Raw genomic sequence first — 15,671 nt, 5'->3', positions numbered from 1 at the left:
TTAGCTCTTCTCGAGAGGGAATCGTGCAAAAAGGACGGTACAAAAGAAAATTAAAATCTGCCGTCCAAGCAGCGAGATTTTACATCGTTACCTAAGTTTATGCTTCTACCAGCGAACATTAATTACAACATTAACAAAACAAACAAACAAACAAATAACAGGGACCATCTGATTTGCATAAGCTGGCCAGCAAAACACATCGATGTCACGCAGCTACATTGATATCACACAATCACTACAAAGAAAGTCGATTGTTCTCGTGTCATGCCAATAAATAGCAAGGCTTCATCACGAATCCATCCCTTTTCTCTGTAACTACACCCTTCACCGTTCCACTTCATTTCGGTTTCCTGCGTCTTGACTGTACTTGCCAGTTTGATCTCTCGTAAGGGAATCGTTTCGATCAAACTGGAGAAACCTCTTCCTCCTCCTTTTTTCTCGCTCCTCTCTTTTCTCTCCTCTCCTCTTCTTTCTTCTCCTCAACCTCCAAGTAGGTCAGGTTTTAGAATCTCAGTGGAACTTACCCACTTAAAACGAACCGAGTCCATGCTACAAGCATCCGCAATAAATCCTTGAAAAAAAAAGGATTTGACTTGGGATATCGGAGGTTCTTAACTCATAAAAAAAAGCATTCGCAAACTCAACAAAGAGATCCTAATCGGAAAATAAAGTTGGGCGCGTAAGAATCGAAAAAAGGGGGGTTATGCGCACGCGAAAGTCGATTAGATCATAGTTCGAGGTTGCGTTCGCGGTGACAGATCCTCGTAGGGACGTGCGTTGGCGTCGAGTTCGGAAGCGTACGACGCGGTAGATGGCGAATACGGACGGGCTACAGGCGAGGGGGTCCGATTTGCCGACTGGGGGGATGGCGCTCGCGGAGTAAAGTCTTTAGACAGAGTAGGGTCGGGTTGGCGAACACCTTCGGCATACTGTCTTCCGGATCCGGGAAGAGGTTGAGAGATCTGCATGGTCTGGGCGCGCTCTGGTTCGGGTTTCTTTCCACGGCGACGAAGGAAACAGAATGCGAGGATCATTAAGACAACTACCGCAACGCCAACACTAGCACCGATTCCGGCTCTTGCACCAACACTTAAACCGCCATTCTGACTAGGCGATGATTCTTCATCGGTCTTTTCTGCCGTAGATGTCGCTCCGGCGGCAACAGCCGAGTTACTAGATGTGGTTGACGGTGCAGACGACTAAATAGAATATTAGTATTTTATTTTATAAAGAAATTAAAAAAAAGTGAAAAAATAGCGAAAAAATATGAAAAGAGAGAGGAAGCATACGGAGCTGGCTGCTGAAGTCTTGGCAGGGGCTGACGATTCGGTAGCAGCAGGGGTCGAACTAGAAGCAGTCGATTCTACCTCGGCGGCAGAGAAACCCGGCTGAGAGGCAGGGCTCGGACTCGGCTTAGTTGCCTGAGTAGTCTCCGCGGTGGTAGTCGGAGGAGCAGACTTGATAACTTGCTCGGTAGGCTGAGATGTAGCAGAAGATGCCGGCGGGCTAAGAGTAGGCGTAGGCGTAGGAGAAGATAGAACGCCCGCAGCAGAAGAGGCGGCTAAAACAAACGAATTTGTCAATTAAAAAAGAAAACAAACAGGAGGATCAAGAGTTACTTACCTTCACATTCGCTATTGCCTAAGCCCTGGGCGATAGAAATCTGCGCCGCCGCCGACTCAGAGGGACAGACCTTGTTGATACAATCGCGAATTCCAGCCGAGAAGTCGGAACTCTTTCCGCAGACGCAAAGGCGGTCATTCAAACCGCAGCCCATAGCTGCCGTATTCGCAAAGACGCCACTGACGCAACCGGACTAGATCAGAGTCAGTTATAGATTAGGTGCACAATCATACGCATATAAGAGATAAAAAGGAAGCTTGGTTCAACCACATGATAATGATAATTATTAGGCGGCTACATCTCAAAGGAACTTTACTTACTGCGCAAGGTAGGAGGCCAGTAGTATCCTGAGCGAGACCTCGGCCCGCTAAAAGGGCGAGGGAAGTGAAAACGGTTATGAACATCATCGTGAGATTCGTGACCGAGAAGTATAAGCTCGCAAGTGACAATTCAGAGTATCGTTATGATAATACGTAATATGCCGATGGCGAATCGACAGGAGTCCGCAAACTAGTGCGGAAAGAAGTTGAACAAGAATCGAAGATTTGGAAAGGAGGGGGGTATCTCAAGTTGAAAGTGACCAAGCTTGCTGGCCGAGCTGAAGAATAGACAATAGAAGAGAACTGTATGTAGGACGAAACGAGAAAAAAAAATTGTCACAGTCCCACGAGGTAGCCCATGACCATTCTGAGTCGAAAAACAAAGTGGTCGGTATTGGTTAATGCTGAGTAAAAAGGCCAGAAGGCGAGATGAGGCCGGATAAGAATTGTGAGATGCTCGGAATTCAGCAGCGTCGACGAACAACTTGTACAAGGTGATCCAAATTCGCGGAAGCCCGTGTGATATCGTAACGGCTTTAGGGTTACCTAACGGGAAATCGCCTTTTGAAAAAAAAAAAAAAAAGGAAAAACCACCTGACGTGGGAGGGAAACGTAAAGAGTCCAAACAAACAATTTTTTTCTGGATCGTCGAATTTTCGTGGTGCTTGTCCCCGTTCGTTTTGTGTATGACTCGGTTACTTGACGTTAACTCGAGGTTCCTCAGACAGTATGTACGCAGCCGAGGGATTGTTGAGTAAGAAAAAAAAATCCCTTCTGGTAGAGAGAAGGTTGAAAAATAGTATTTTTTTTCTTCTTATTTTTTTTTTTATACAAATGAATGGAAAGTTGGTCGGCGACAGAAGATGCAGTAGATGCAACAGATGCAGCAGATGTAGCAGACGCAACAGCGTACGCGGTAAAATGCACGATGAGAAGTGAAAGTGTACGAAAAGAGAACGAAAGTACGAAAGTGCCGGGTGAATTACCAGAATTCGACAAACCACGCGTTCCCAATCCGCAAAGCTGCAGTTGCAATTGCCAGAAACAAGAGACGATCTAGAAGAAAAAGGAGGGGTCCCATGAAAAAAAAGAGAGAAGGACCTTGCCGGCGTGAAATGGGAGAGAGTGATTGTATCGGGAAGGTTGCTGAAGGATATGGAAGCTTTTGATTGGTCGGTAATTCATCCTAAGACAAACAAGGATTGTGGAGCTGTGCCTTTGAACCTCAAACAAGTACCACCCTGACCTTATGTACGCATGTACGCATGTACCTAAAGCAAGTACCGACTCGAAAGGAATAATCCATATTAATATCTGAAACAGCAATGATTTTTTAAGACGATTATATAAGAGGAGGTACGTAATCTCGAGGGGCCAGGTACATCAGACACGTAAAACAGCGTATGAAAGCTGAATTGCATCGGTGCCCAGGTGCATACCTATGACCTGAACGTACGTACTACGTTGTACCTAGGTATTCTTTTGCCTACCCTATTGGGATATGAATCGATGTTAATTGGCCGATTCTTAAGGTTTGTATGAAAATACCAGGTACCTAGTGTACCATCCATGTACGGTAGGTACCTACCACTTCGGCTCCTTTCTGATCTACAGCTTGTAATTGCTTGCATAGGAACGATTTACTTTGCAGAAACCAGGCGTCGGTCAATTATTCAATTTATCTGAATTTATCAGATGAACCATGAAAAAAAGCCCTACGAACACCTGCCTCCTCGAGCCAAGCTTTTAAATTCTGACCTGTAATATCCGGTTATAATCGTTGACGATCCCGTCAGATATCCTTTCGCGATCATCATACACGATCATCATACACTCGCTTCTAATTAAATTCCGTCAGGTGGCACATGCAATTTTTTTTTTAAAAAAAAAGAGAGCAGTACATACGTATGAGATGACGACGAAGATGGATCTGTCGTACGAGTTAAATATTACTAACGATATGAATAGGAATTTCTGAAGCGATTTGAAAAAGAAAGATGGAAAAAGGAAAATATAGGTGCTGTGGCCCGTTACAGATGTCGTCAAAAATCGAGACTAACAATACCTCTATATCGTTAGTCTCACGATAAAAACTAGGCGAGACTTGAACCCCAGACCAAGTCGTCAATGCCATCGTCATTTATACCAGGGGTAAACGCGCGGTATCTCGGTACATACTACATAGTACCTATTAGGGATTACGCCCCCCCCAGGCCCCCTAGGTCGTCTTATGTCTATATGCCTCCTGATATAAAAGTACCTATCGTATGCAATACAATTTCTTGGTATGTACCAATCATGCTTTTGCGAGCGGGATTGGCAGATTGACAGATTAGACGGGAGTGAACAAGATCTTCACAGGGGCGACCACGAACCGCTACTATGTACACGCTACACAAGATCAACCCGTCGGCTCCGAATGTTGAATACCGTAGCTTAGCGATCTAGCGGCGCCTCTCAGGGGCTTCCAAGGTATTCGCATTCTCATATAAAGGCCCAGCGCTATTTATTTTTACTCAAGTCCTCCATCCCCAAGAAACAAAGGCGCCAACTCGGCATAACACAATGATCGATATAGATCCCAGGTTACCAATTTATAGACCCCGTGGTCGTTGGGCGCTTCCGCCAGTGTCATCACCCTTTAGCTCCGTCATCAACCGCCGAACGATGTTCATGCGATGCGGATCCTTTAGTCTTGGCCTCTCTCGCGTTTAAAAATCCCATCTCACTAATCGCTTTAGGATCAGATTGTGCAATGTGTTCTCTCTCTCTCTCTCTCTTTTTTTTTTTCTTGTTTTCCGCCCTATTTCGATTCCTTCAAGTACCGGTTAAAAGTCTGCCAATATTCGCTACTCACAAGCGTGTCGCAAGGCTGGCCATGTTTGATTGATGGCCCCACGAGCGAGACAATTGCTACCACTCGTACCACCCAGGATCGTCTCTTCAGATTGGCCCAGATCAATCTATTGCCGCCCACGTTACACTAAAACTCAGCTCTACTTTAAATTGGAGGGGGATGGCCTCTCGTCAATCGGTGTAAAGATCGTGACCAGATTCCCGCGGGCGGGAAATTAAACCTACGCGCTCTGGGCGGCACCGAAATGACTCTAATACGTTACCTTTTTTTTTTTTTTTTCAATCTAACACCCACGGATCCGTAACTTTGGTATAGATTTTATACTGACACGTATAGCTTCAAGTGAAATGGGTCTCTCTAGTTTGCTATTCCAAGCATCATCCGCCTCCCGCTTGTTTCCTAGCTATTCCTACATAGCTTATAAAAAAAAATAAATAAATAAATAAATAAAAAAAGACTTATCTTCGGTATTTAGTAGGTATCTAGATCCGTAGGGCCATTCACATGCCATGATGTTCTTTTATTTCCATTACTGTCGCATTAAAGGATCTCCTAGGCTGAAGGATCGAGCCATTTCCTCGGTAGTTCGGTGATTTCTACTTATCAGAATCTACTCGATAGAGTCTAATCTCGCTCTATCTGTTCTTTTAAGGAACGTTTCTAAGCGTACCTAGATCTAGCTAAATTGACTATATTTTAGGACATAGCACCTCGCAAAGTTTCTGTAGCAAATAGTAGGGTCAGCACGACAAGTTCATAATCCCCCGTCCTGCTCGAAAGACTATGAATTAGCATATGTTAGTCTAATCGCGCTAAGAGGTTTTTTCTCACGGCTATGAATATTTAGCAAACCCTTCGATTCGTGGGCCCTGCTAGCGTTCGACACCGGGAATATTGAGCCTTACAGGGGGAATTCACACAACAAACATCGATTAAGGATTTAAATTTACATATGGAGCTGACCCGTTATTTTGCTCCTATTCTTCAGCTCCTCGCTCCTCTATGCACCTGTCGTTAAGCAGCGATATCAATAGGTTACGTGCCCTTAGCTTAAAAGTTCGAACTGCTCAGGCGTATATAAACGGTTGTTCTCTATTGCTCAGAAATTTCCGAAAAAAAAAACATGTAGTTGAACGCGAAGAGATAGATATGGAACAAAAAAGTTAGGTACCCAAGTAATATTACAGAAGTAATGGTCCCAGGCGGGCTCGAACCGCCGGCCTTCGCATGGACTAGATACTATCGTCGGATCACGATCAGTATTAGTACGACGCTCTAACCAACTGAGCTATGGGACCGAGTTGGATTTGGTTGACCCTTTGAGCTGTGATGGGCTCTAGTGGCGATTGTTGAACGATGAGGCTCAGTTTTTGCTAATATAGATGTGTGCGCAGGTTGTGTGGGTGGATATTTTTGGCACTAATATCTACACCTGACATTCAGGATTCGTCAAAAGCTTGCTCATGTAAAGTCTTACTTCATTCACAAATGTACACGACTCAACTCAGTTATTCCATATATGCGTCTTCGTTGAGACTAGTATTTCTGACCCGAGGTATAAGTAGCGGAGGCGTGGCTCATGGTCCATGATCACCAACAAATAAGTAGCGGGGTCTGGTGCTCAGCTATTATTTTAAAACATCAGAGTTCTTGCTGGTCATCGGACCGAATTTCGCCGTTGTCTCTGCCGTTGCTAATATGCTCTTTGCAGTCGATCATGGTTATAATAGGCAGGTCCTAGTAAGTCGCAACAAACCCCGTTGCCAAAATCCGAATTTCCCCCCGAAAGGAATATGAATACTTTAAGTCCATGTCAAAGAAGGTGCGAAAAGGTCTTTCGCTAGTTACCAAGGTTAAGATTTGACTTGTTATTCTTTACGCTTAGACAATGCGGCCCAAACCAACAGCTCGCGCAAGAATCTAAGTTAACCCGACTTCTTTGATCGCCTGCTCAGAAGTAGAGAGCACTTTTTACCTAAGCATTATCGTACGGGTATTCATTTCATGGCCTTGTTTATTTTCCCGTTGTTAATCATTCTGATGTTGTCGATCCGGAGGTTATTCGGCTTCGCTTCGTTACTCTCCACTCTCATTGTACCTGAGGCTCTAACTTACGCGTATATATAACGAGTAGTATTTCCCAATGAGTTCCTAAGCGAGGATATCAGGAGATTTCTTGAAACTGATATTATAAATGTAACTTGGGGTACTATATAGGTTCGCATAAGTGAGCGTGGGGGTTGAATTGGCAGTCATAATGTTAAATTATGAGTTTGATAGACTATGGACGGGATGTAACTCATTGTCAAAAGTTTACAGTCGTCTCCTTGGAGCTCCTTAAGTGTGATAAGCTTTTAAAGACTACACACAGGAATAGGTGTATTGATCTTAACAGAAAGTTTGTGGTACTACAACTAGTATGTAAACTCAACCAATATGTAAACTTTATACGTTAAGCATCGCTTGATTTAAATAAAGACATATGCTATTCAACAGTATATCTTTCTATATGGGCACTTCAAGACTCGTAGTCAGTTGGATTGTATAAACCCCTATATAAATACCAATGTTTGAGTTACAAAGCTTAGGCAGTGTACGACTTAGTTAATGAAGCTGATTATTCTCGTGAATCAGGAGGACATATCTTTATCTCAACTAAAGTAAATATATAACTGGGTTATAAGCCGGAGAGAAGTATATAATCTTTGCTTGAATCGTATTTCCTATAGATTAGAAGCGTTTCTATTCCCAATTTGAACATTTCTTCTCCCCTCCTTGTGAAATAGTGTAGACGCACGCCCATAGGTCCCCGTAAATGCCTCGGAGATGCATATTTTCACGACAAAGACAATAAACAGCGTCTTATCTGATGGACACCAGGTTCTAGAAGCGGTGTGCGCGCGGTAGTAGTCTATGGCGGGGTGCTCATCAGAGTGCCATCGCTGCGACGGCAGCATCTGTCTTTTGGGGATGGCGCTACTGTGTCACCATGTGTAGCAACGATCCGCACCGGACGAGTTCGGCGTGGGAAAGCTCGGCTTATACAATTCGAGAGGAATAGACATACGGAAAGACTCAATCTGTACTGATGCCCAATAGATTCGAAAACAGTAACAAGGGAGGCTTGGAATGTCAACGACTCCCAATGGGATGTCCCCTTATGGTAGTGGTAATGTATTTACTCAGATTCTAGAACCGGCGGCTTGATAGGTCAGATATAATGGCCTGATAATGACGCCCTTTACCAACGATGGGTGGGATATTCTTAATATCGCTGAAAGGCGGGTGCCCTTCCGGCTTGTTACCCAATACGAGCGATTGATTGGGTCGAACTTTAGAGTTACTTCCACGTCCGCTGCTTCGGGTTCTTCACCTAGGTGAATAAGAGTTATTGTTTATATAATATTATATTATAGGCACATGCTACTATTGTGTCCTTTTGTCCATCATAGAGACTTGAAAGACTTCTGTATTTGCTTGTAAAGTCACAAGGCGCTATTGAACAGGAACGGAGAGTGAATAAAAGTATTAATATTTATATATACGTAGGTACGTACGTATTTATATCTATTATCTATATCTGTACCATTTCGGAAGTGCCGAATATTGCTTGAAGCGTCGCTGGGGTGATCTCTTTGAGAATAGAAGTAGGAGTTTGTGTACATCATCAATTCTACGGCTTCTTAAATCAATCAGGCTACCAATCGGGATTGTATAAGGTTTATTCGACGCTATCACCACATAACCACCTCCAGGATGTAATCTGGCTCGAAGAGGCAATGCATTTTCTCGGTAGAGCGCCTGATCTTTTGACATTTCGTAGGTAACCTCCCGGAGAGCGTTCCGAAGTGCTACGTCGATCCACCCCCAAACCCGGCATATAAAGTCGTCCAGGTGTGATTAATAGGGACAACCATAGAAAATCGAGAGCATCCGGCGGCAGAACCAAATGTCGTCGACTGGGAAACACGGGTATATATTTTATACGTGCTTGGTACACATGTACTCAAGTGTGTAACCGCCCCTGAATGCTATGTGGCTTGATGGAAATCATAAACCTGATTTTCAGGTATTCGTCGCAGGGATGGACAAGATGGTGAATTTTCAACGGCGGGGAAATGATACAGTAGAACGTGGAAGAGGAGATTATATTGGCTACGTAGAAATTATACCGCAAAAAAAAAAAAAAAAAAAAAAAGGAATCAAGGAGATATCCTCCATATTGGAATATTATATGACGTGAGGAGGTTTCATTGGCTAGTAATTTTTTTTGACCCTTTGCTTTTGTAGGCTTGAATCTTTATATAAGTAGTTTACGATCTTATCACGAGACGGATCTGCAACAGACATAAGCGTACTGATATTATTAGGTTAGGTATTTCGTCCTTCTTCCGTAAGAATATCCTCTAATTCTGACACACGCCAGAGGAGAGTCGGGTCTACAATCTTACGTGAAATAAGTGAACATGCGAGCGTTGGATATGTAATTTGGTTAACATGCCGTATCGTTCTTTTTCTCTTGCCATAATTAACGAAAGTTGAGACGTGATGTAGCTTGGATCTGGAATATATATTCGAATCGGTATCTAGAATAGTGATAAAACACACACACACACAGAAAAAAAGAGCCCAATGCGTATACACACATCTAAATGTCAGTAGCTCTACCTTCAAGGTCTTGCGTCGATGTTACGTGACGGTTGATTTTAGTGTAAATGCTAGATGCCCGGCTCAAACAAAGATCCATAACACATGGTATGGAAATAAAAATGGGGGGTCACTACTCATCCTACCGAAAGGAGAAGATAGACGATAGACGATAAGACGATAGGAGGAGACAAAGATGAATGGAAATGGATGGATATTCTTCTCAGATGGATTATACTACAATTAATACGGTGGAAAAATCGTAAGACTCGGTGTCCTTTCGTCGTAACCTTTCCATTGTAGCCAATGCAGCCAAGAAAACCTACAAGGGGGACCCACAGGGACCACAAGGGGAGGGGGGCCGCTGTAAGACAATATGACGACATTGCGGGTACGGCATCTTTTGCATGTCGCAAATGATTCGGTTAGCAGCTGCACCGTTCATCAATTCGGGGGTTGCTAGGGATGGCCTAGAACCGTCTTTAGAGCCTCGGGTCCACGGGTACAAGCCATGCTAGAACAAACTACAACTAAATACAACTAAAACCACAGCCAGACCTTTCCTCTGCTCGGTGCTGTCGTGTCATTTTTTATCTAGTCTTTTTGTAGGATAATATTTTGCACACATTTATTTTTTTCATCTTTTATTTTTCCAATGCAAATTTTTGCAATTTAAATATCTAACATAAGTACATAAGCTACGGTGAGTTGATTTATTTAGTTGATATTAGGTTAGGTGGTTACCCTGATGGTACATAGATGCGTACATACGCAATACCGAAAGCGCCGAGGGCGGGCGCACTTACAAATGATCCAGCCATTTTTATATTCTAGCGCTTTTATGTTTACATGAAGTTGCGATGCGATGCGATGCGATGCGATTTGAAAGACTTATCATTTACGCATGTGCATTGAATACGTATTATATAACTTTTTATTTTTATTGTTATTCCATTCCATACTTTTGTTTGTTCATTACATTAGGTTAGGTAGTAATAGGTACAAAATAGTAGACAACCACATGGCGGACTAGTGGGGGGATCTGCACCGGATGTAATTGGACTTTCAAAGGTCTTTGTACCGTACATTTTAGGTACAGTACGTTAGACTCGGCCTATAAGTTTGTACCAGTAGCGAACAATCCGTAATAACCTTCCCTTTGATCTCCTGCTAGCCGCAACCTTACTTTAGTTTAGGTACTTCTACACTCCGTACCTACCTCCTACCAGGTACTTGTACCTTTAAGAAAAACCGACATGGGAAAGTGGAGTTCTCTTGCTCGAATAATCCTCAAACTTAACTCTCTTTTTTTTTATGAAGTCGGATCCATCTGACTTATCATCGACATCTTTCTCCCTCTCCCTCTTCTTGTCTTTTTCTTTTGACGAAGTGATGTTTTATTTGGAAAATATAAGACGATAAAAGAAGATTGAAAAAAAAAGAGAAGGACAAAAGAAGGGAAACCCGTAACATCTTAATTTTCGGCGATGTTTCAGTGAATCTTTCGACTCTATCAAGAAAAAAAAAGGTTCATCAAAAAATTAATTAATCCGTCGTCCTCTTTTATCCCCCAATACCGAGAACATCTCGCCGATCGCAAATTCGAGACCCAACCGCGGTATCAAAACTTCCCTAACTAAATATTATCCGTCGCGTGTTGATCATCTCATTATTTTTTCTTTTTCGTCTGTTTCCATCTCGCAATTCTTTACCCTATGTTTGGAAATTTACCATACATACTGCATACATACTACGTACATACCAACCCGCGCACGCGCGCCCCGTCTACCAGGCCCATCGTCCAGTTTCAACCTAGACGACCCCATATCAAACCTACCTAACATAAAGCACATCACACACTACGTAACCACGGCAAGATACGTATCCTTCTTCGACTAACCGATCGTGTTCTTAAGCCCGTCCAATCAATAGTTTTTGGAGTCCCCAGTTTGGACTAAATCAGTCGCGTATCGAAAAGAGGACAAGTTTGCCGTTTGCAGGTACAAGAAAAAAAGGAAAAGGAAAAAGGAAAAGAACTTTAGAGCGCAAGTTCACGTTAACGAAAAAAAAACCAAAACCCGATTCGAGCTCAGATTCAAGAACTTCTACCTGCAAGGACAACACATGAAGCCGGCCGGGCTGTCTTTGCGCGATACAAGGACAAAATGGCGAAGCCCGTGGGCGAGGATAGTTGGTTAGCTTACGCCGACGAAGAGAGCCGTCACGCTACCGACCTCGAGGCACGTGTTAAGGTCGTCGAGCTCTTCAAGAGCGCCGTTTCCGCCGAACCGGGAAGCTTAAAGATTTGGTTATCCTATTGCGAATGGTTTTGGTCGCTCTTCACCGATTGCCAAACAAGCGAGGCCGGATGGCCCGAGGAGGAGAGGCAGCTGGGTCGCGAGCTTTTCTCTTTCGACGCCGCCCTCAGTCTTTGGAGCGAAGGATACGAAGCTATCAAGTACCGCATCAACGACAGCCACGAGTTTTGGAACCGCTGGGTCTCGATAGAGCTCGAGCAGCTGGCTAGAACTCGAACTCCCGTCGGCGTGAGGCGCATATCTCACCTCTTTCGCGATAGGCTTCAGGTCCCTCACTCGACGTGGGATAACACCTCGCAGATGTTCTCTAGCTTTCTAAGCACGTATAACAATATCGCTTACGAGTCCGAGTTCAAGGAGGTGACCGCTAGCGCGCAAGAAGCGAAGGCCGCCTACGAGTTGAGAGAGCCTTACGAGCTGAGGCTGAACAAGGCTGTGAAGTCAGGTGATCAAGAGGCGCAGAAGGCCATCATGAAAGAATACTTGGCTTGGGAGATGCAACAGGTGAAGAAGACGAGGAACGTCTCTCTTTCCGTCTCGTTGTGCTTTGGGCTTTTTGCGAGGGCGTTGAGCGGCATATTCGCCTTTGACGAAGAGGTCTGGAGCGATGCCGCCATATATCTCCACGGATTGCAACAGCAAGCTAGGACGTCGGCGCACCAGTTACCTCTCCCTAGCCTGCTTGATTTTTACCAGCGAGCCACGTCTCATTGTCCGTGGTCCGGCCCTCTTTGGTCTCGATACATCTTGACAGCCGAGGAGGCGGGTCTATCTTTCCATAATGTGGAATCGATCAAGCACGCCGCCACGAGCACGAAGGAACTCGATAAAAATGGTATGGCGAGCGTTCTGGACATGTACACCGCGTGGTGCGGCTTTTTGAAGCGGACCGCTATGGATCCTAACGCCCCCGAAGATGCCGCTGACGTTGCCGAGGTCGGACTGCTTGCTGCTTTGGAGGATGTCGACCTATGGGGCAGGCGTTTGTATAAGGACGCGTACCAAGGGGATCCTAACTATAGGCTGCAGCGTATTCTTATCCAGTATCTCACCGAGGTAAAAGGAGAGATCGACGAAGCGCGAAGCTACTGGGACCGCATGGCTAGCCAGTCCCTCCTGGCGAATAATTACGACTTTTGGGTCAATTATTATCTTTGGGAGATGATGGTTTACGCATCCAAACCGAAAACCCGAAGTCCTACTCCGGCTACTCCCGTAGGCGGCACCAAAATCATACGAGTTCCGGGCCTCGCTACCAACGTTTTGCAACGCGCCCTGGCGAGACCAAAGCTAGATTGGCCCGAGCGAATTATGGAGATCTACCTCCAACATTGTAACGATTTTGAGCGAGCAGATACTCTCCATCGCGCTCTCGACACGGTCGCTCAAGCTCGGCAAGAGGTTGCTAAGCGTCGCGAGCGAGAGAAAGCCGAGGCCGAGGCTGCTTACGCCTCTCACCTGCGGCAGGCCCAACAGCAGCAGCAGCAGCAGCAGCAGCAGCAGCAGCAGCAGCAGCAGCAGCAGCAGCAGCAGCAGCAGCAGCAGCAGCAGGGGGAGGAACATGAGCAAGCGGCTACCGACTTGAATGCCGCGGCGCCGGAATCACCGTCCGGCTCTAAGAGGAAGCGGGAACCTACACCGGGTGACGTATCTCAGGGTCTAAACAAAAGGGTGAAGAGCATAGAGGTTGACGGCACAAATAGCGCGGCTAACGAGCAGATGCTAAAACGCGACCGAGAAAACACTTCGGTGATGGTTACGAACCTACCCGCAAACGTGACGCAGACGGCTATCCGTAAATACTTCAGAGAATACGGACACATCAACACTCTCGACATCTATAGGGAGAAGGATGGCGAGTCTACCTCCGCTCTGATCGAATTTCGATCTACGGAGGATGTGCAATCTGCTCTCTTGCGAGACCAGAAGTTCTTCGATCAAAATCAGATCAACGTCAAACCCGGTACAGGCTTAACTCTCTTTGTATCAAACTATCCTCCTACAGCGGATGAGGAATATATCCGTAATCTCTTTAAAGAATGTGGCGAGGTATTCAGCGTGCGATTCCCGTCGCTGAAGTTTAATACTCACCGTCGCTTTTGTTACGTTTCTTTCAAAGACCAGGAATCTGCTCGCAAGGCGACGTTATTTGACGGGAAGCTCATAGAAGGCAGATTCAAGTTACAATCGAAATATTCGGATCCCACGCGTAAGAAGGACCGTGAAGGTGCCGTGGCAGAGGGTCGAGAGATTCGTCTCAGAAATGTAGACCCTTCGGCGGTCGAGGACGATCTTCAAGAAATGTGCGGAAAATACGGCAACGTAACTCACGTGCGCATCATCAAGAATATCGCCGGCAGGAGCCTCGGCATCGCCTATGTTTCTTTCGAGACGAAGGATGCGGCCGAGGAAGCTTTGGAGCTTGACAAGACCAAGTTCAAGTCTCAAGTTCTCTCAGTTGAGCCTACCAAGGAGACAAATTTTAAACCTTTCGCCACGAGCAGACGAGATAGACGCTCGGCGTCACCCGCCCCTAGCGGAGATGGGGACGTAAAGATGACGGACGGATCTGGCGAACCCGGTAAGGAAAGTCGCAATCCGACGCTTAAAGAGATCAGGGAGCGTACGATAGCCCTCATGAACATACCGGATACCGTCAACGACGCGCGCGTCCGAGCTGTCGTCGAGAAACACGGTGAAATTGTGAAGCTAATCTTACGACCTGATCATCAAGGCGCTATTGTCGAATTTGCAGATGTGGCCGCAGCCGGACGAGCTACATTAGCTCTCGAAGGGTTCGAAATTGCACCTGGACGTCGGTTACGCACGGGCACTAAGGAGGAGCTGTTCGAGCAGAAGAGCGAAATAAGAGAGACCAAGTTCGTTACCGGAAAAGGTAAATCCTCGACTACTAAGGGCGGCTTCAAGGACGCTGGGTTTATACTCCCTCCTCAAAGCGTTCGAAGGCCGGTTCTCGGACGAGGCGGCCCGAAGCGAGGATTAGGTTTTGTGGCGGCCAAAAAAGATAACAGCATGTCAAATCATCAGGCCTCAGATACGAATGGTACGGGATCTGCCACGAAACCTAAGAGCAATGCCGATTTTAAGGCGATGTTCCTCAATTCTGGAAAGGGAGACGGCAACGCCGACAAGGATGGACACGTCGGAGCCGCTCGAGCTAACGGGACAGGATAAGTCCGATAGTAGACGGTGCATAAGAGCATTTTGTGAAGCATGCATTCAACTAAAAGAAGGAGAGAGGAGAGATAATTACGGATCATGTTTATTTTTATGGCGCGGAAGTTGGAGCAATAATTATTGTTCGAGTTGAGATTCTTTCCTTTGATACCCCCAGCATTAAGATTAACCCCTATTTAATTATTCTACATGCGAGAGAAACGGAAGAAGAAAAAGAAGAAAAAGGGGCACGAAAGGCAAATGAACAGGCATGACATTCATGGCATCATCATCATCAATCAATCAATCAATCACTCAATCATCATATCATCGGGTTTCGGTTTTCGGTCAGGTTCGGTTCGGGGTCGAACTCATTATCATTGGCAAGGGGGATGAAAGGGGGGCTTTGCTTTGCTTTGCTGGTACGAGGTGTTGTTTATTATTATTTTTTTTTATTTACTTATTTTTATTCGAGTCGAGTATTCATTGCTATGCCAATTTTTTTTTTGTTTTTCGTAACGCAAAGCTGAGCTGCTTTGCATGTCATGTTTTCATAAAGTTCAACTGGCATTGTCTTGTTTATCTAGCTTTAGCTTGCGCGAGCGGGTGAGCTCATAGTTAATGTATTACGGTACCTAGTCAAATCTGGCTGAATTGTACGTTTTCAATTTTATTTGGAAGATGACGAATGAACGTCTAAGTGTGAATGTTTTTCTTTTATTTTCTTTT

General features: G+C 45.2%; 2 protein-coding genes and 1 non-coding gene across 3 annotated transcripts; 1 reads left to right on the top strand and 2 right to left on the bottom strand.

The window, feature by feature from the left end:
- Nucleotides 1–2,334, bottom strand: F4812DRAFT_376134 (uncharacterized protein). Its single transcript, XM_047931991.1, has 4 exons — nt 1,944–2,334; nt 1,624–1,816; nt 1,290–1,561; nt 1–1,199 (listed from the first exon to the last, which is right to left on the bottom strand). The coding sequence occupies exons 1-4, from the start codon at nt 2,028–2,030 to the stop codon at nt 723–725; spliced, it is 1,029 nt and encodes a 342-aa protein (XP_047790089.1). The 5' UTR covers nt 2,031–2,334; the 3' UTR covers nt 1–722.
- A 3,659-nt stretch (nt 2,335–5,993) lies between these two features.
- Nucleotides 5,994–6,098, bottom strand: F4812DRAFT_t81. Its single transcript has one exon. It is a non-coding gene; the product is annotated as a tRNA-Ile (tRNA).
- Nucleotides 6,099–11,031: 4,933 nt separating this feature from the next.
- On the top strand, nt 11,032–15,087 carry F4812DRAFT_376078 (uncharacterized protein). Its single transcript, XM_047931989.1, has 2 exons — nt 11,032–11,065; nt 11,364–15,087. Exon 2 carries the CDS (start codon nt 11,613–11,615, stop codon nt 14,958–14,960), a length of 3,348 nt encoding a protein of 1,115 aa, XP_047790088.1. The 5' UTR covers nt 11,032–11,065; nt 11,364–11,612; the 3' UTR covers nt 14,961–15,087.
- The last annotated feature ends 584 nt before the right edge of the window (nt 15,088–15,671 follow it).

This window comes from Daldinia caldariorum, assembly GCF_022478825.1.
Source record: "Daldinia caldariorum strain CBS 122874 unplaced genomic scaffold F4812scaffold_8, whole genome shotgun sequence".
NCBI lineage: Eukaryota > Fungi > Ascomycota > Sordariomycetes > Xylariales > Hypoxylaceae > Daldinia > Daldinia caldariorum.
The sequence above is the reverse complement of the archived record's forward strand: the minus strand, read 5'-3'. Positions and strand labels throughout refer to the sequence as shown.